The following is a 22,715-nucleotide window of genomic DNA, read 5'->3' on the forward strand; positions in this document are numbered from 1 at the left end:
ATTTTTATTTTTATTTGGCAATGACTGAAAAGAAATTCATAGATAAAACAAAATTACCAGATAGATATCACATATGCTGCATATTATAGAAGGTGATCTTAAAACGTGTCTTTGTCGATAGCGCCAAAACAAAATAAATTCAGCAAAATATAGAAATATATAAGAGGAAACAATAAACTTCCTCATGCAAGATAATTTAAGGGTTAAGGCGAAAGGCTTACATTTGTCTCATCCCTGATGTAAGACAGGAGATCACCGTACTCCATGAACGGAAGAACCATCATCGGTATATCATTCCGTCCTAGGCATATCCCAAAAAGTTGTAGCACATTGGGATGGTGGAATTCTTTCATTATCATAATTTCCCTCAGAAATGCATCAACGTCGACGTCACGCAGATTTTTTTCTATGAAAAGTGCAAACAAATTTGAATAAATGGACATATGTCTACATGTCTTCAATCGTTTAATTCTGATTAAAATGACCTACACGTAATAGTTCCATAAATACATTTATGAGTGATGGGATCTAAAGTAGTACTTAGACCAAATGTACTATTTAGCATCGAGACATGCACAAATCATGTATAATTTATCAGTCATTCAATAAAAAAAAACAACCACACAATCAAACCTTCAACTACATCAGTGACCATTGTTATTTTTTCAAATATTATGTAAAACAGTAATATGAAATAATGAAAACGAATCAGCGAATAGTACTTATGTAAAGATTTAAAGCAGCCACAAGTACTTGTTATATGATGTACATTTAAAATAAACATATTTTTAAAATTACTGAATATTTTATAAAACCTTTGTGTAACGTATTTTCTAAAACTTGATGAACATGGACAATATTTGCTTGGCCTTTCCATCATCAAGTAAAATGGTGAGTAGTTTGTTACATGTAAATACGTGTACACATCCACTCCTACCCATTATAGCGCAGCTACAAGTTAAAACAATTACGACTAGTAATGCCTCTAGCTGCAAGTTACAAAAGATGAATAACTCTTATAAAAACAGAAATAAAACCATAGCATGAAAAAAATTATCACTGAAATGCATGAGTAACTTGAAAAATAATTCCAATCAAAGATTTTCATACAGTACATTCATCTCTAAATAAAAAAGAGCAATAATTCTTACAAATATAGTGCGAATACAACGACTGACCAATATGCACATATTCAGATAATGACCATTTGTAGCTGTTAGAATTGGTCGTAGGCCATATCTCAAATCCAAAGATAGCCCTTAAAACAAACGCTAAGCCTTCAATGAACTACACTATTACCAATGTAATAATGCCATTCACCTGCAGTTTCACGTCTGGTGTGCAGGAAACATGAGAACACATTGACATTTCATGTTGAACTTTAAATGACAATTTAGCTTATGTGTCTTGACCAATATAATTGGAAGAATATTAGATACAAGAAACTGATTTATCAAACAACAGAGAAAGAAAACACAAAACAAATATGTTATACGCAATAATAACTGAGGAATTCCCATATTATGATACACTAAACAGAATTAATCAAATTGTGATATATTGACAATAATGATCCTTGTTTACAAACATAAGGAAATACCTTTATTCCCTTAAATACATGTCATGCCAAACACATGTTTCATGTCTCGGAGTCTGTGTAATTCAAAACATATTTAAGCATTAAGGAAACATTTAACCAGTTGCCTCTGATAATCATTCTCCTCTCACTCTCTCTATCTCTCTCTCCATATCTCCATTTCTCTGTCTCTCTCTCTCTCTCTCTCTCTATATATATATACATATGAAAATAATTATGAATATATGAATGTATCAAAGAGATCGCGTACCATTTTTACAGTCTCCAACGCTTTTAGGTAATAGTTTTGTTTCGAAAATTATGATTGTGATATGACGGAAAGTAGATTATATGATCTTCTTCATGAAAATATTGTTCATTTGTGTTTTAAGATCTTAGCAAAGTCATTTGTGGCATTTTTGTGTACATATATTCATTTGGGCTTTGATTTATTTAAATAAATTAATTCAATATATTCTTCTTTGGAAAGAGAAAGTGCTCTTCACAAACAACATTCGTGGAATATAAAACTTAAGCTGAAAGTTTAACTATGGATACACTCTTCAATTGTATTATTGTCAAACACCAAAACACTGTTGGTACATTACCACGACACAGCCACCACATACATATTAACACTTTCAAAGTAGGATTTAATTTGGATTTCGACTAAAAGTGTATTCAGAACGTTAATTCTTAGGACATGTTCTCTAATTCTAGGATTATTTCGGATTTAATTCGCTGTATCGTATGTCGTTTTCTCTAAATTTCACTTTTTTATAGGGAATAAATTACTTGCTGAATTTTGAAAAGCTTGTTGCTTCTAACCCTTTTATGTTACTCATGTTAAAAAGACTATGGTGGATAAAGAGAGAGACACACAAACACACTCGCACACCCACAATCACCAACACACGTCACACTTACCAAGGTATGGACAGACCGCAGCCAAACAAGTTGCTTCCTACTATTCACAGTTGGGGCAAACAAATTACATGGTAAGGTTATTAATATATACGGATATTATCAGATGATGACTGTGATATGTGCAAAGTGTTGCTAGAGATGCCAATAACAATTATGTAAACATACCTATCTATCCATGTACACATCTTCAACTAATGATCCCTGTTTAATTCGGAATTTTCATGGCACGTTGATATTAACAATGTCAGAATTCAAAGTATACTGTTACACATTATATTGAGCTGCCTGTCAAAGGTTTAATAACACTATTGAAACAAGTGGCACAAGAAGGTTTGAGATGTCAAGCTGCCGATATATCCCTAATGGTCATGTAATAGATGATATCTACATAATAGTCAAATGTAAGTATTGATATCTCCCTAATAGTCAAACGTAAGTGATGATATCTCCCTAATAGCCAAACGTAAGTTCAAATATCTATAAATTCTGGCTCCGTAGGATAGTTTCTGGAGAAAACATGACATTTTATTTCAGTAATTCCGTAACTGTTTCGACATTTGTTGTATCTTTATCATTGCTTGATAAAACATCAATATTCATTGTTCAAGTATTATGCTATCTCTTGGTCAAGATATAAAAGTGTAGTTTAAATCACAAAGGTCAGACTATCTCATGATGGGGATGATTATATTGTACAGTGTTATCAAAACTAACGGTGAAACAAGCTAAGGATCGGGATGAATCGAATGCACTGTTTCAAATATAACTAATGGTGAGACTACCTAATTACTGAGGTGAGTCTAATCACTATAACACCATGCCAACATTAATGAGTAGCAATGAAAGGTTCTTCAAAAGCACGATCATCATTACAGCCATACTTGGTATAAGATTGGCAATATTTGCATCTAGGACGAACTAAGTATTACAAGATGTCCTCTCGTGAATCATATTTAATGTGACCATCAAGTATTCAGTAGATAATACAATTATAAATGTTGTTGCATATGAAGCTATAAAGGGCTTTAAATCAGTACCATTTAGTTTTAGATCGGACAAGACATCATACCAATATTTTAGTGAATATCCCATGGTGATATAATCCTCCATTCAGGAAGAATAGCGATGAATTGTTTTTAAGATGGTCACACTGTTGGTGGTATCTGATATTGAAGCAGAACCATTTTCATTTTGGGACCAACTCGACCTTGTGACGAATGTGCGTATAAAGTCTTATGGCAATGATCTGAGTAGTTTAGTTTTAGTATCGATAACACACTTATAAACAAGATAGAAAACGTACATCATGCAATCCATCAAGCTCTTTGGGTCTTTAACATTTGAGCTCAATCTAAAAAAGTCCATTTAATCGACTTCAAAAGAAAGTATGTTATATAGTGCATCCAACTATAACTAATTTCAAACAAGTAGCTTACAAAATGTGTGGTCAACATGCAAATCTGATGAGGATGATCATTGATGTACTAAGGTTCAGAGCAATCCATTGAAATCTGCAAGTGTAGTTTTCACAGATGTGTGTCTTACATTGCACCCTGATATATGTGAATAAAGAACAACAATGTATAAAAGTGATGGAGACAAGTTATTTGTCATTATTATTAATAACGTATAACTGCCAAACAAAGTACAAAGTATCTCAGTGATGTATCAAACGAAGAAACATGTTGCATTCACACCATTTGATCAACCATCGCTTAATGCTGCTCGACAACAAACATTGCATAGGTAAGAGTGTTTATCATTTTATAATTGCGCTTATAATATGAACAAATATCACTGTAAAATAAATTGAAACTAACGGAGTTACAAAACTATATCATGCGCTATATCCAGCTCTTTATCACATGTGGCATTAACTCTAATACATACTGGAAGAGTAATGTGATTTATCTGTTTTAACATCCTTAATGACAACTGCAATATCTACTAAATTTCATATGGATCCAACAAAAACCCTTAGAGACTAGTTACATTCGCAAAATTCAGTCGGTTATCACCAACATCCAGCAACACGACACAAAGGTCAATAACTCTTACATAAGTTGTGAAAATACATCGATTTATAATGATAATAATGTCCATCCTATATACTAAATATGATCCATAGAAAATTATGAAGCTAATTGCTATGAAAATGATGTCAAACGGTGCTTTCAGCTTCTGGCCAAATAGGGAAGTAACACTTTTACAAAATACGGGAGCATAGTTGTTACAATATATCCTTATGTTCTAGTAATGGGCATTATAATTGCAATTTATTGAGGTGGGTATAATGACTGTATCCCAGAAGGTTATAAAGTACTTACTATAAAAAGTTTTAATGGCCACAAGGATGTCCACTTTACCGCCAGGCAGAGTTATATATCCTCTCAAAACACAGCCAAAATGACCTGAAACAATGAATATCAGTGAACGTTTTTTTAGTTTCTGTTTCAAAACATAAGTGTCATGGGATACACTTTATATACAATATTAATTTAAAACACGGTACACAATTTGTACTAATTTGAATATTCATCATTGTAATTGATGATACATTAATAAAGAAACAAATCTTAGGTTGAAAATAGTTCGAAGAGCCAAAAGTGAACAGCAGATATTTGGTTAGGCAACACTATATGATGTCACAATACGTAACCAACACCATCTGATGTCATAGTTCATATCCAACACCATATGGTGTCATAGCACATAACGAACACCATATTAGGATGTCAGTGGATACTTAATACAATCTGATGCCATAAACACACAATCAACACCATATGATTTCAAAGAGCATTACCAGAACCATATGATGCTGTATTGAATAACCAGCATCATCTAGTATCATAAGTGCACAACCAATTCCATATGATGTCATAAGTGACTGACAAACACCAATCGAATTCGCATAACCATCACCATGTGATGTCATAATTTCAAAAAGCAATCGTATGATGCTGAATACAATTAATAATAAGAGCTATGTAGACTATATCAATTTACCATATTTTACATAAGATAATTAAGTGCTCAAGCACCAAAGATAACATATATTGCAGGTCATGTTTCTACCATACGACACTGTACAAAAGCTGATTTTAAAACTAAATTTGTCAAGACATTACTGTTTTTCAGATGAAAATGTTGTGACAAAAATTTAATTAACATATTCAAAATTCAAAAGCTATTTTAAACTATTATATTGAACTATTCTATACTATTATGCTATGTTTATTTATATTTTTTAAATTACTGGTACATGATTTTATCTCATTTAATAATGTTTAATCTAGGTTATGAATTGTATCTTTAGTTAGATTTTTCCGACGTGATCTGGGTATATTCAGAGCATACAATTAAATATTCTATAAACAGATGTTAATGTGTTTACAATTAAAAATATTATTCTTAATAAAAAGTCTTCATGATGACTTTGGGTTACGTTTTCATTGGCTGATGGGGTTTAAATGGTCTTAGAAAAGTTAAGTAATACACCATTGGATTGGCTAAGGCACATGAATAGGCGGATTCCGAACAAAATTGAGTGGTATGATCTGTCAAGTGGAATATGTTGCGAAATATTGTCGTAATATAAGGTGTACATAAGGATAAAACTGTTCAATGAGATTAATTCTTATTGTTGGGTCATTCTTATTTCTTGAATTCTGTGGTTGGTCCGCTGACTTGGTTTATGTTCTATTTATATTTTTAGAGAGAAAAGCATTTGTTTGAACTGTTAATGGGAAATAGAAAGTGATAATCATTTTGATTATAATACTTTTTTCTGGAACTGATGTGAATTATTCAAAGGAGTTCTGAGAGACAATTTAGTCTTGACAATGTATTGATTCTTGGCGGACCAGTACATTACCGGTTTTAATATTTGTGCATAAGTTTTAATTCTTTTGAACTTTTATAGAATTTGAATTTACACCATGATATGTACGTTCCTCTAACATTTTCAATTATAACTGTGATAATGATAATTCAATTATTTATTCAGTTTTGAAAAACGTTTGTTTCCGTATGTTACCTAATATATGAGCATAGAGTGGTAACAATATGTATTACTTAGTGAAATAGCAATGGAATATTTGTATTACCAAGTGATAGTTTAATATAATATTTGTATCACCTAGTGATATGGTAATGATATATTGTTCTTACCAAGTGATATGATAATGGAATATTTGTATTACCTACTGATGTGGTAATGGGATATTTGCATTACCTAATGATATAGTAATGGGATATATGTTTTACCTAGTGACGTGGTAGTGGGATTTGTGCATTGCCCAGTGATGTGGTAATGGGATATTTGTGTTACCTAGTGATGTGGTAATGGGCTATTTATATGATATAGTAACAATATATAGTGATATAGTAATGAAATATTTATATTACCAAATGATAATTTAATATAATATTTGTATCACTTAGTGATATGGTAGTGATATATTTGTAATACCTAGTGATATGACAATGTGATATTTGTATTACCTAGTGATGTGGTAATGGGATATTTGTATTATATAATGACATGGTAATGTGATATTTGTTTTACCTAGAGATGTGATAATGGGATTTTTGCATTTAGCTAGTGATGTGGTAATGGGATATTTGTGTTACCTAGTGATGTGGTAATGGGATATTTGTGTTACCTAGTGATGTGGTAATGGGATATTTGTGTTACCTAGTGATGTGGTAATGGAATATTTTTATTGCCTAATAATAAGCTGTGCTCTTGATGGTAATAATAGTAGCAATGAAAACGTTTAACATTAGTTGGTACATTAAGACAAAAATGTCATCAGATGTATTCAATCTAGGAATAAATGTTCTAATAAATACTAAAGGGGTAAGAAAAGATTTGAAAATACATCAACTGATTAGCAGGCTATAAGAAGTCATCTCAAAATAAACAATTATATAATCCATGACAATTGGATAAGAATTATATCGCCAATAGGGATACATATAAATATGGTATTGGCACGATTATGGCCTACAACATAAGCTGTGTATAACTGTGATGACATAGCTCACAACGCTAATACACAAACATCTATTATCATGACTAAAAGGACCTCGAGTAACGTATAAACTGAAATAATTTACCTGAACAGTTTTTGTTTGTTTATTAAACAGAATGTGCCAACAAATAGAGATTAGAGATGAGATAACTCCCTCTCCGTGCTATTTCATTAATAGCTTAATATATTTTGTACTCTTCTAGCTTTTGTTATGTATTATGTTTTTTGCCAAAATATACACGTGTTACTAAAATTGCAAAGAACAAGAAATGTAATGCAAGACAAGTAGCAAAATGCCTGAGTCAGGTAATACCTTTTTCAGCTGATTTAACAAGCCAGCTTATTAGCTAACTAACAGAAGTAGTTGGTAAATTTGTTCAATCATCTTTTAATTTGTCAATAAAGTTTGCTTTCTGCCACTACTTCCTCAATTGCAACCTCCACCACAAATCGTTATTCCAGGTTACGCCATGTTCCCATTGCTGTGAGAGCGTTGATTCGGGAAAGGATTAGGATGAGTGTGTTCATTTACTAGTGTTTGTTCCTAGGTTATCAGTTCGGCAATCATTAGGGTGTCGACATCTTAACTTGGTTCTTGTACATACTGTCCGTGGACCATTGAATTTGATCAAACATACTTTTATTAATGAAAATTCAAAGGTTAATCTTCTCGACTATCTCAGACCTCAAATGTACGCTGTGAAAGGCTTCTGAAGTAATAAGAATTAATGTTTACTCTGCTCAGGCAAAAAGGAATTTAAGGTATGACATACATACATAGGTAAAGAGTTTTCAGCATGGTGACAAAGTTCCCGTTTTCTTGCCGATAGCGCAGCATCATATTTGGGCTAAATTGGTCCTTGCCAAATTGAAAAGTACGTAAGTTCATTATAGTATATCATTAACACTCATGTGAGGCACAAACAGAACCAATATGTTAAAGTAGTATATTGATAGAAAAGGCATATTTAATTAAGTTGATGTTGTAGCTGCACCCATCCCACAGTGTGGATGTCAATGATACAATGTTGTCATTTTTTTTTATAACCCCCAAGATACTTTATCAGTTTAAAGTGAAGAAAAGCGATTCTGTTCGGACCGAACATTTCTAGCAACATTACAGATTCTGATGATCATGTTAAAATCCCGACTACTTTATTCTGATTAATATCTCGGTGATGTAATTATCTGGGAAGATTACTTGGAATCTTTTGAATGTTTTAATCGACACAGTGATGTAAATCTGACTGTAATTTATGTAAAAATCAATTTGGGTGTGCTTGTCTCGCATTTTTAGGACTTGTGTGAGTCAAGTTAAAGTTAAACGTGTATAATCCTTTAAGAAAATAAAAACCATACTAAACAGTACAGCAGGAGTTTTTTTATTATTATTTACAATGTATGTTGATGCAAATGACGTGGGGTTGGTGGAGCATTAAGTCAAGAAGATACAAATGATGTGAATCATCCAGTGTGCAGTTTTCCTAAAAACTGAATATGCTCAAAAATGCTCATTTGTGATCAGAGTTTCTTTACAGTTATGCTTATCAGATCAGATGATTTGAGAGAAATCTTTAATTAAAAATATTCATTGAAGTTACTAAAGTGCTTAGAGATTTTGGATTAATACAGTGAATTTGATTTTTGTGATCTTATTCAAAGAAATTCTAGATTGCATCATTGTGTTATGTCAGGACGTTCAAGACTGTCGAAACTCATGTAGAACATGTCATATTGTTGGACTTGTGCGATGACACATATAATTGTTTGGAATTTAATTTAATTCACAATATTGTAAGGGTCTTTTGAAGTTTTTAAATTGGTTGTTGATTTCATTTGAAATTATTGCCTTAACTTTCTTTCTGTTACATATTTTAAGAACTAGAGTTGAAAAACTATAGATACATACATGCATACATACATACTTTCTTGCATAATTACATGCATACATACATACATACATACATACATACATACATACATACATACATACATACATACATACATACATGGTATGATATCAACAGATAGAGCACCGCCCTCGAAACGATCTTATCCAGCCATAGAGAGGCTAAACTATGCTTATAAAACTATATTAATATTCAACACAAACCTTTTCCAATAATATCTCCAAGACGCAGCCGATTTATATTAATTATCAACTTGGCATCTTTCAGTATACTAAGTGTGCTTTTGTCAATAACTGGCCCACTTGCCCCACTGATAACAGCATTATCTGTAAATGTAAAGCACATTGCACATTCTTTAAAAAACGGAGAATGAGTAATTTCGGTATCGGGAATGATGAGCAGTTATAAATAGTACATTAAAAATATTTCCTTAAGAGTGCATTTGTCAAATTGTCCAGACATGGCATTATATGGGTCCAAAACTGTACACGGTTCCCTCGCCTATTCTTACTGCTAACCTCGTTGTATTAGAGACCCCGACGAGTCTTCTAAAGCTCTCTCCGTTACGGATCACTGCCATCTAACCTTTTTCTGCGTGGGTTCTAGTCAAGGTCTCGGCCAATGTGGGTATGTGAGCAAGCTTGTAAGTAGCTTCTCTTGGGTCGGTGGTCCTTCCCCGGAGTTTTCCCGGGTTCTTCCTCCACCATTAATACTGGCCAACATGCATAGTCTATGGTGTGCTGAACAATGGCGTTAAACCCCACAACAACAACACTCTCTATATCGTTTTACCCAACACAGCATGTGTATATAAATCTACTCTGCCAGTTCACCTGAACATACAGGTATATCAATTTGCGGTGTCTCACTGCTCCGGTGGCCAAGTGGTTAGAGCTTGCGTAACGGATGCGGAAGATCGTGGATTCGATCCCCTGCCGAGTCATACCAAATACTTACTCAAATGGTAGCAACATATGCCTCGCTAAGCAATTAGTATTAAGAGGTTAGTGTTAGGACTGGTCGACCTGGTGTCAGGATAATGTGACTGGGTGGGACATCGGCGCGATGCCCCAGTGCTTGACATCACAATAAATTGTCAAGGTCTGTGATCTTCTCTCCCGTCAGGGATTTCAGGGGAGCGACCCCTTTCACTGTGGGGCCTACAGCCTTCTTGATGCCACTGTACATGCCTTGGATGTGTCCGGACTCGGCACTGCGCTGGATCCCTTCACACAGTTGTTGCCAGTACTCGTTCGCACACTGTCTAGCAATGCGTTGGGTGTTACTTCGGGCACTTCTGAGAGCAGCAAGCGTCCGTTCATTAGGGCATTTTTTGTAAGCTATGAAGGCTTTTCGTTTCTCCTCGATTTGTGGTTCCATCCTTGATAGGTGTGCATTGAACCAGTCCTGGCTGGGTCGTTCCTTCTTGCCAAACGTTGACATAGCTGTACTGTAGATGGCACCCTTCATGGCATTCCACTTGGCTGTAGCGTCATACTCAGGCAGGTCCTGGAGAACCTTGTTCAGGGCAGACACATACTCCTCCACCTTGGCAGGGACTGACATCTGTGCAGTGTTTATGCGAGGACGTCCTTTTGGTTTTGAGCGGTGTAGCGCGTGTGGCTGTAGTCGCACTCTGCTGCTCACAAGGGCATGGTCGGAGTCACAGTCTGCACTGTGGTAGGTTCTGGTGGAGAGGACGCTGTTAAGGGCAGAGCGCCTGGTGATGACCAAGTCGAGTTGGTGCCAGTGATGAGATCTGGGGTGTTTCCATGACACTTTGTGTTGTGGCTTACACTTGAAGAAGGTGTTTGTGATGCACAGGCCATGGTAGGTGCATAGCTGCAGCAGTCTCTGGCCGTTTTCGTTGGTCTTTCCAGTGCCATGACATCTGAGGCAGGTAGGCCATAACTCGTGGTCCGCACCTACTCTGGCATTACAGTCGCCGAGGAGGAATAGTGGTTCATTTTTGGGGCATCCTTTGATCTGTTCGTCCAGCTGCCCATAGAACTGATCCTTCACGTCTTCTGATGACGTGAGGGTTGGGGCGTAGACACTGATGATGTTGACAGGACCTGAAGTAGTGGTGAGGCGGATGGACAAGAGACGCTCAGTGTCCCCTGTGGGAGGTTCAACCGAGGCCAGAGATTGTTTTTGATGGCAAAGCCCACTCCGTGCTGACGGGGCTCCTCAGGTTCTCGACCCTTCCAGAAGAAGGTGTAGTTTTCCTCTCTGAGGGAGCCACTAAAGGCGAGCCTGGTTTCCTGGAGGGCAGCTATGCTGATATTTAGTCTGGTGAGTTCTCTATCGATGATGGCCGTCTTTCTGGTGTCGTCCACTTCTCTGAGGTCGTCGGAGATGCCTGTACACATGGTGCGCACATTCCAGCTTGCAAATCGAAGAGCTGGAGTCTTCTTTATTGGTTTCTTGTTTCTTTTGTCTGGTGTGGAATTACCGTCTGCTTGTCATGCTGAACAACACACTGAGCTCCAGACACCCACTGGAGCAGGCAGACGATGGCGGGTCAACACCTTATTGACCGGGGGCTGCCCGGCTTGAGGCGGGCGATAGTTGGCCAGTGGGACAAGATGATCCCTCCCACCGTCAAAGCTGACCCGTGGCGCCCCTTCCCTACGCCAATCGGGTGGGACTTATAACCCGTAAACTGTCAGCTTCCGTGTTGTTTCCTCACTCAGTAACGAGACTGGAGTGTCCTCTCCAGGGCGCAAGCCTGGGCGTGGAGTATGGAGATCCTGGGCTGCCCAGACGTCAGGATCCCCCTCTCGTCCTTGCTGGTGGGGTCCAAAGGAATGCTGAGCATGACATTTGGCACCAGTTTGGATGCAGGAGCTGCCGGAAGGAGGTCGTAGTCGACCCCCAGCCGCCTTAGGGGCTCCACTTTCTGTCTGGGTTTACTCCCGTAGCCTTTCCTTCTCCCGAAGATATCCACAAGGCAGTGGAGCCATAATCCAATGGATGGGACTTGGATGGTTTTGAATCAGAGTTTCCTTCTCCTAGATGAACTGCCTGACAAGGCTAACGAGCTTCATCTGCCCGGGTTTGGGGTCAGAGTTTCCCTTCTCTTAGACTGGTTGCCTGCCAAGGCTAATGAGCCCAGTCTGCCCACCCAGTTATACCGCCGAGTACTCGGTCGCGCCACACAGCAGGCTCTGTTAAAACAGGGGGCACCGCGTGAAGGTGCTGCTGTGGACACAATAGTGTAGGAGAGGCCATATGCAAGTAACCTCCCGCCCCGCAGAGCGAGACAGTGGTCCTGCGGCGATCACTACACCTGGGAAGGAGAGGCTATGAGAGACGCTTCACTTTCCTTTGGCAAGCGGGACGTCAGGCCCAGGCCACGCACCCCCCAGAGAAAAATGAGAGAATACGTATCATGAAAGGTACATAATATGCACACCACGATTAGTAGACCTTTAGGTATATAGTTGCAACTTTGGCACATAAACAATGTCTTCATTAAATAAAAGTGACTATGCCTTTGTTAATTTGGCCCTGAAATGGATAGCTTTAATTTATCCTGATTGCAAATCATTCCCCATGGCTAGGTCTGGTCTGTGATGTATAACTAATGATGTTGTGTGGAAATCAATTTTCCTTTCAACCAGTGTCCTTAACCTTTGATAGTTTGACCCATCATCATGCCAGTGATAGACGCTGGTTGCGGCTTATGTAGAACTAACATTATTGCACATAAGCTACGTTTTTATTTTTTCAGTTACATGACTCTGACCCTTTGACCTTTTTAGTCACAAATCAATACAGTTCATATTTTGTACCAAGTGCAAAAAATCATAAAGTGTAGAAACCAAAGATGGTACAGAACCCATGTTAAGAGGCTGATACATTATTTCTAGTTACAGTCAGGTAACTTGACCTTCAGCTAAAAAACATAAATCGGGTTCTTTTTAACTGTAAGAACAGGCTATCTATAAAGAGCATGGAGAACTCTAGATATCGTGCAGAAACAATATCTTTCTTCTGCTACAGTGCCCTTGACTTTGATATTGTATTGAAAGAGGGAAGCAGTTTTTCACAATCTAAATGCTGTGATATTGTATTGACGTCACTGGATTGATGTCATCACCTGTAACTATGTCTATACAAATTGAAAGAAATGAGATCATAAATAAAACTGGTGAAACCTTTTACACAACTATAATTTTGCATTTATTGCGGTCGCAGTTATAATTTATAATAATCAATTAAATGCTGTTTTTAAATTGTATACAACTTCTATTTTTACTTAAGCACAATTGTAATAAGACAAGATATGAATACAGTAGTATTTTCTTTTATGACTACAAGCCAATGCGGAAATCCAGACTTTGGTAAATTAATTTGAATGAAATTGAAAGGAAACTGTGAAAGTAAGCGAAGAATACGAACAATCAAGAAGTGAGCTGAAGTGCAAAAATGAACGTAATACAGATGAAATACGTAGTGAAAAAAATTACACATTTCAATGTCTGTATCAGACTCTTCATCAATAACACAATTTATGTTATGAGGTAAGTATGGTCATGGAGTCCTAGTAAAATGAAATGTACCAAAGTCCACATTATAAGTCTAAAAGGCTTCTACAGTCAGTGTTGCTTTCGAGAGAGTACTATATCGACGACTTAATTACAAAGGGATCATACAAAAACGTATTTTACCCCATGAATCCCGCTTACAGTGTTATAATGAGTGAGCACTGTATCATTTACTTCATTATAAGACAGTCTGACCATACGTTGGTATAATCTTTGGCATCCATAGACAATGATGTGATGAGGAAATAATGCACACATATACTTTTGGTCATGATTCTTGATAGAACAGACATTTCACTGATTTACTTACGTTTGTTTAAACATAATTTCAATGGATGTAGATACTATTGTGAGTAAACGTATACACTAAAGTCCTGTTAAACCAGATGCTGTTGTTCCCACGCCTTTTCATGTGGATCTGTGAAATATGAATAACTAAATCCCTTACAGGACGTAATTTGTTCATCTTATTTCAGATACTGAGGCTTTCTGGAGAGTTAAGCATGGATTGACAATTATACATAGACTTCACTATTTATCAATGTATGAATAGCCTGGATTCTTGCTCATACATACATTCGAGCACTTGACACGGCTTGGCCTGGACAAATGTTGAGACCAGAACCTTCTTTTGACGAGTCCAGCATATGCAAACTAGTGAGACCCTGTTACTCAAATGAATAACATAAATACCTTGTTTAGTAACCGAAAATATAATAAATACATTTGTTATATTGTTTGGCAACCATGAATATAATACATACATTCTGTTATTCCAATGCTGACCTAGAATAAGATAACTACATTATTTACATTCTTTTGCAACCATGAATATCCCAAATACCTTCTTCAATTACTTGTTGACCTAAAATAGCATAAATACCAACTTTACTTTCCTTATTCGCTAATTTCTTGTCGACCTGCAATAAGAAGATCCAAATACTTTCGTTAATTTTTTGAACCTAGAATATCATAAATAAATTCGTTCCATTCCTTTTGTGACCTATAAAAGCGTAAATACCTTCTTTACAATACTTGGTGACCTTTGATTCCAGAATTTCCATCTGTATCTGCCACTTCTTCTTCAAATTCTCATCACGCTTCTTGATGACTGGGAATACCACAAAGAAAATAATGACTAGGACCACAACACCCACTGTCACACCAATTATTGTTGGGGTCGGGACCGTTATTGGTGGGATCGGGACCTCTTGTTGGTAACGTAAATATCCAACCAGCTGCGAGAAATTACGACCAACATAGACCTGGATAAAAATATCAGGTATCATCTCAAATGAAAGTGTATGATACATAGAATATTGGTTTTGCAGCATTACACATATACTGCACCAATTAAACATTTGTTCAGTTTACCGTGGCTATAATGTCTTCAAACTACAGGTATGCAGAACAAAATATATGATCTCCGATTAGATTTACCAAATGGTGCTATTGCGATATTTATTTACTGCATACATAACAAGTTATTGCCTCTAACGTTAAGTATCCCGTCAAAATGTTGTGGTTTAATAAGGTACCATTAAGATGAGGAACACATATGATCAAAGGAACATGACATTGACACTGGATCCCAAGAACAACACATACTTACATGTTCTGTTGTAACAAACATTTGATCCTGAAGCTATAGAAGGGTTTAACCAGAATAATTTCCAATAAATGAGATTGGAATCTATATAGACTACCATTTCGATTAAATACTTACGATCACTTCTGGATAGTCATTCCCCCGTAGGGATTCGGGCTGATCTTTTGGTGGGTTACAAATGACTTTGTATCTTGCCACAGATAGTTCAGTACATGACCCATTCCCAATCTTGACTGTCACATCTCGTTCTGAGAAACCACTCAAAGACTGTGCCTGAAATCCACGATTTATTTTAAGACATAAGCTGATCTTCACGCACCAAGATATCCGTGTCCGCCCTGTCTTTCGCTAACAAAACTTTAATTGACAGTGTACATATTTCAGTTTTAAAAATCATATATATTAGTTTGCAAGTGTCAGTGAAAAAATCTGAAATAACAAGCAAGTAGTCGGTAATTTGAGAGCACAATATATCATTTTGGACCAACATTTCTAATTTTCAGGACGACAATATATGATAAAATCTGTAAGGAATCAGTTCAAAATTAGGAGTTTATAAACTTCTTGTGACCACTAGTAACTTTGTTAGTTTTGATTTGATGGTAACGACATTTAGTAATTTGTCTTCACAACGTGATGTGGTTACTCATGTCACATCTTCTGCTCTGGCTGATATTAAGAACCTCATCACTTGTGGAGATCATAATTTTAATGAAATAATACAAAGTCATTCTTTGATGTATCGGGCTTTACAATTTTAAAGGACTTTTGTGACAACAATTGACCACGTTTCATGTCAGCGTCCAACTTTTGTTTACATTCTAACTAGGAAGAGGAAGCTATACGACAGCTGATTAACATGAACTACAAGAAGTAGATGCAACATTATGTATTTAGGTACGTTGAGACTCTGGTTATATTTGATCTAAATATACATAATCCAATCAGAACAGTTCTCATCCTTTTCTTTAGTACAATGGAAAGGAAAACACTGTTGAGATTCAAATGATAACACCTACCAAAAATTCATATTTTGACTCGATTTGCAATTTATCGATGCAATGCGTCACAAACTATGGAAATTCATAATGGTTACTATGAGTATTATCTCTTTTCAGTTCACCCTTTTTATTTTGGTAGTAGATTGTCATTAATAGTTCCTTGGTTTCATGTGTCACATTAGTCAGGCGATCACTTAAATAAATACGGATCTTTTGAAATCAAGTGCTTAAGTGATGATTGAAAAATGTTAAGATTTTCTTTCTTTTAATGTAGAAAATGACTGTATAACTTTGACGTGTGTAGTATATATTTCCGTTTGAATTTCAGCTCAAAACACGAATAATCACATTTTTTATATATGTATTGCAACATCGCAAATTGCCAAATTATAGTTTAATGTTTGAACATTGTAGACAATGTATCACCATACCTTGTTTCCTGGACATATCAATATATGGGCATAAACATAGGTGACACGGTGTCTCATTTGCTAGTAAATATTTCAGTTGTTTACTGACAATTAGACATCGATCAAGTATAATTTAATTAGTTGTCAATACGCACGTAATAGTCTTAAGAGATACATTATTTTCCTAAAGTCATCCTCCTCACATGTATATATATATACATATATATATATATATATATATATATATATATAGAGAGAGAGAGAGAGAGAGAGAGAGAGAGAGAGAGAGAGAGAGAGAGATGGATAGATAGATAGAATAGATCGATAGATCGATAGATAGATATAATGTTATTATGTCACTGCAGAAAGCAGGTTTTCTTTGAAGAGGAGGTAATTTCTTGATAGTCACATGCTGTGTCATATATAAACTAGGCACCTGAAGCATGTGTTTAATATTTATTCTGGTGATGCATATGTATGGTAAGATATTTAACTGGTAGGCACTGGTTTTTGGTAATGTAGTGTTGTTGCAGCGTGTTTTAGATGATGTCTAAATTACAGTCGTTAGTTGTTACACGCTGTATTTTCGTTTTGTGTATTTGCAACTGAATATTCCAGAAGGAATAAATTATTTTAGAGATTCTGAGGCACCATCGTCCAAGGTGAAAGTAGTTAAGAGGCCGAAACAACAAAGAAATAAATATATCACCATTTAAAACACAAACACATGAACATTACCAGTCATACTAAATAATGAAACGCATAGATATTAGAAGCCAACATCAAATAAACTTTAAAAGGATTAAATACACCTGGATGGACACACAATGGTGGCGCTATAAATACCTACAACATTTGTGGAGAAGAAAAAAAATGATCAAAGTATACTTACATTGATTATTAAGATATTCCTTGGTTTATACTGGTAGGTATTGTTCAAATCGCTCGTAAGTGAATGAAATATTGGGTTAGGTACGATACGAAAGGTTCCAAATTGATAGTTGTCTTTCCCTGTTAGATTTGAAACTTCTTTGACATTGTCCAAAATAAATCCATAGCTGTACAATTCCTCCATGTTTGGGTTGGTGTTCTGACGTCTTTCAACGGCCTCCATTTGCGGGGAATAGCAACGCATTAAAGTTGCATTCTCAGTCTTACAGTCCTGTCACACCAAGAAAAAGTTTCATGGCACTTTTATTTTTGCTTGTGAAGCTATCTATAATACAATATATATGTCGGAAGTTTTTGATCGGATTCCTTTCATAATTTGTGTGCTGAAGTAAAAATTAACGAGCATATAATCAGGCAACACATGATATATATGACATATATCAAAGTTCCAAGGTACTCCAAAAATCATCAAGATCTATTCAGAGACATTCATAAATAACAAAGCACACGGGACTAAGAAAAAAACAATTGTAAAGAAGAAACAGACGTTCCGAAATTTGTTCGTAATTTTTAACCACTCATAATAATTGGTCACTATCGCATGTACCTCGTTTTGATATGCTAGATACTTCTTGATTATATTTAATAATCAGAAATTGGAAAACAAAATCTGAAAATGTCCAGGTGGCAGACAATTTCTTCACATTTTATTTAAATGCTTGCAATCACTAGCCTTAAGAAATAATTTTGTGTTTCTTTATTTCTACATTCATGTATTATCATGGTTAATGACTATCGTAGACAGTTGTGGAAACCTAAATGATACAAAGTATATTTTACGCATTATGGAAATCAAGAATCGCTCGAAGGACTTTCCAGGAATTACAGATGTGACCATTTCCTCTCTTTAAATGCTGATCATTGGAATCATATCTGATATTCTAGATATTATGATTTTCAAATTAGCAAGTTAGCAATTTATCATATTGGCGATAATATTGGGACAATTTTCGTTTAGCACAAAATAAAAATTATGCGAAATCTGTAGGTGAAAATCCTTTTTCGATAGTACGATTAATTAGAGCTGCGAGGTATTTCTGGTATAAATGGTTTACTGTGATATAGTATTCCGTTCGTACGAACCATGGTACTTTCTCACTGCACCGGCATGTTTATGTTTTATGTTCCAGAAGAATGTATCGATATTCATGAGGAATCTTGTCAAGACTTTAACGATATTAAGTGTGTTTTCATTATTATTGCCTGATTAGTTCAAAATAGAAGCTTTTTATACAACACGGTTTTCATGCTACAAATTATGTGGACGTTTAGACATATAATTACATTTATGATACTTTAATCAATAAATATCAATACTCGTGTAAAACAACGGAGGCACAAACTAAACAGACAAATCTCAAAATCAGCAAACGTAACACAAATAAAACAAGCAAGAGCAAAAAGAAATACATATTGAAATGAAGCAACAAAAAAAATAAGCCTGGCTACAATAACGTAAAATGGAACAACGCTTCAACAGAAAATGCAAAGTGGCGCACATACATGCAACACCCATGCGAAAACAATATTGAGAACTGTGCAAAACACGATAGGCAAATTATTAATCTTATGAAATGAACGAGAGGCTTTTCTGCATTGTAAGGAGGTGGGATTACATTTATTTTCCCAGTAGTACAAAACATAAAAACGGCTGTCGCGTGAACGAAACTGATATAACTGAAGTTGTAAGGTGTTAAATGAACCCGCGATTTATGTCGCGCCATCTGGTTACAATGCTAATGAAGAAACAATTGTTTAGATTCGTATGATCGTGTAACCGTTTTGCCAGTGTCATGAGAGTTATGATCACTTGAGATTTCTTTTTTACCACAAAGATAACATGTGGAATATGTTCCAGCAGACGGACAAAAATACTAATGACATACTTGATATACAATCTTCACCAGGTTAATGGGTTGTATGTTCACCAATATAGTAAGAATGTAATGTTTCCTATTAACAATATCTTTAGGGCTAGAATACAGAGGGAAAACCATTATCGAAAACAGACATTGTTACATTATTTCTATCCCAGACAAGTTTTCAGATTCAATGACACCATGCTTAAGCTACATAAAAGTCACTTTACACACTCGTTAGAAGTATATTTTGAGGTTCTAATGAATTAAATCGAATTAAGTAAGCGTGGAAAATAAACACTTCAAAACCTACATACACTGAAAACCCTTTGAAATAAGACTATATGTTAAATGGGCTTGTCCTAGTCAATTATAGCGGCGATCCTGGTGCAGTGATTGGCACTGTGGTCAAAAGAGTCGGCGGCGGCCTCCATTTACCTTTGTTGCTTTTTTTAACGACTGAATACAATTGGCTGCTTTATTTAACTGCATTAAACGTTTGTTATATTATTTGGTTAACCTGATCCGATACATTATGTTCAATTACTATGCTCTCTTCGCTCATTAAAATTTAAAATTCTCCTTACATTGAACGTGCGCCCTCTGTTCTTTCATAAATCGATCATGTCAAATTTCTTATTTATTATTCTTATTAATAGGTTCTCTAATGTCAGCAGGATGTCTTTCACGGCCTTATATTGCAATTTCTACGACAATCAACATGCATAAGCTACTCATTGAATTACCGGGATGGATTGTTGTTGTGATTATCCGTTGAGCTGAAATATGTTCTCAAGATGAATCATACTTTTTTTTACCACAATGTCTAATGGATATAGCATGGTGTTTATTTGCTGTAGTATAATGGATATAGAATAGTGTTTTCTGCTACAGTGTAATGGGTATAGCATGGTGTTTGATTGTTATAGTATAATGGATTTAGCATGGTGTTTGTTTTCTATAGTATAATGGATATAGCATGGTGTTTGTTTGCAAGATACTTTGTGCAGATATTGACCAACGGAAACTAAACACAATGTGTCATCTCCATAACAATGAATTGCTGGACCTTAATAGACAATGATATGTATCGCAGTGTGCTCATATATATCGCGTTATACCGCGGTACAAAATGTGCTCGTTGCAAACAACTCTACCATCAATTGTGATAAAATATTTTCTAAAAGGCTACAATGTAAAACATGCATAACATTACACTGACATTATCGTCATTCACGACCATCTACATAGCACAAAACACAAGAGGTATTCTGGTGAAAAGTAATTGATGATGCGACTTTCTATTCAGGATGAGTAGCGATGACAGGATGTTCAATCCGATTGAAATGGTGGCCATAATTGGTGTATGATTGACCCCATTTAAATTTAGGACCATTAGAAAATTTAATATTGGTATAGCTTTCCATCTGGAGCAATAACTAAACCAAAACTGTTAAGAAGGACACTGTGACAGCCATACTGATTGTTTGATTTATGGCCAACTAGGATTAGAAGTCTTCCAGAGAAAACCGCATGCAATTTGACTTTGGTTCAGTTTGAGTAGCAACAAGAAAACTTTCAAGATGACTGATGGGAAGTACATATTGGAGGTCAAACTGGCATCACTGTCATTAATTGCCAATTTGACACACTGATAATCATTTTAGCGAACATCCCATGTCAAAGGGACCATCCTTGCAGATGGAGCAGTGCAAGTAAGCCCTTCAAAGTGGCACCTGTGGTAGCCATATTTGATGTCAATATATCACCATTTTCATTTAGGGCCAACTAAAGTGTATATGAATCTGGGGAAAATCGCATGATGATATGGCGTTCTGTACAGCAACAACATGATTCGATTAATTTTATTGGACATCAGATCCAACCAGAACCATCCAGACATCTTACAAATGTATTTTTTATGTAAGCCCTATTTTGATAGGATCATCAATTCAAAGGGAATAACACTAACATTTTGTAAATGAGCTATTTGGACATATTGGATGTCTCACCACTACCATTTTCACTTTGTAGCAAGACAACCATAACATAAATTTCTTTCTTATTCTTATAAATAGGCTCTCACACTGCAACTTATACAACAATCAACATACATATATCAAATTCATCTACTATAAGCTACTCACATTGAATTACCGGGGTGGATTGTCGTTGTGATTATCCGTTGAGCTGAAATAAGTTCTGTTCATTTATCTCAAGATGATTGATACATTTTTACCAAAATAGCATGGTGTTTATGTGCTGTAGTATAATGACTATAGAATTGTGTTTTTGCTATAGTATAATGGATATAGCATGGTGTTTATTTGCTGTAGTATAATGGATATAAAATGGAATTTTTTGCTATAGTATAATGTATATAGCACGGTGTTTATTTGCTATAGTATACTGGACATAGCATGGTGTTTGTTTGCTATAGTATAATGGACATAGCATGGTGTTTGTTTGCTATAGTATAATGGACATAGCATGGTGTTTGTTTGCAAGATACTTTATGCAGATATTGACTAACGGAAAGTAAATACAAAGTGTCATCCCCATAACAATGAATTGATGGACCTTAATAGAAATGACATCTACAATGGTACGTATCGCGGTGTGCTCATATATATCGCGTTATACCGCGGTACAAAATTTGCTCTTTGTAAACAACTATACCATCAATTGCGATAAAATACTTTCTAAAAGGCTACAATTTTAAACATGCTAGACATTACATTGACATCATCGTCATTCAGGAATAACTAGATAGCACCTAACACAAGAGGTATTCTGGTGAAAAGTCCTTGATGATACGACTTTCTATTCTGGAGGAGTAGCGATAACAAGATTTTCAATCCGATTGAAATGGTGGCCATA

General features: G+C 35.6%; 1 protein-coding gene across 2 annotated transcripts in view; it reads right to left on the reverse strand.

The window, feature by feature from the left end:
* The window catches only part of LOC149804165 (hepatocyte growth factor receptor-like), a 209,025-nt gene that overhangs the window by 17,215 nt on the left and 169,095 nt on the right, over positions 1-22,715 (reverse strand). For both annotated transcript variants that reach the window (XM_089954144.1, XM_089954143.1), the window contains exons 19-24: positions 17,918-18,187; positions 15,732-15,887; positions 15,027-15,270; positions 9,656-9,778; positions 4,831-4,914; positions 222-406 (exon numbers count right to left, since the gene is read on the reverse strand). In XM_089954144.1, coding sequence (XP_089810270.1) covers positions 222-406; positions 4,831-4,914; positions 9,656-9,778; positions 15,027-15,270; positions 15,732-15,887; positions 17,918-18,187 — 1,062 coding nt within the window. The remainder of the gene's footprint in view (positions 1-221; positions 407-4,830; positions 4,915-9,655; positions 9,779-15,026; positions 15,271-15,731; positions 15,888-17,917; positions 18,188-22,715) is intronic.

Source organism: Sinohyriopsis cumingii, chromosome 3, assembly GCF_028554795.1.
Source record: "Sinohyriopsis cumingii isolate HCF-2022 chromosome 3, ASM2855479v2, whole genome shotgun sequence".
Lineage (NCBI taxonomy): Eukaryota > Metazoa > Mollusca > Bivalvia > Unionida > Unionidae > Sinohyriopsis > Sinohyriopsis cumingii.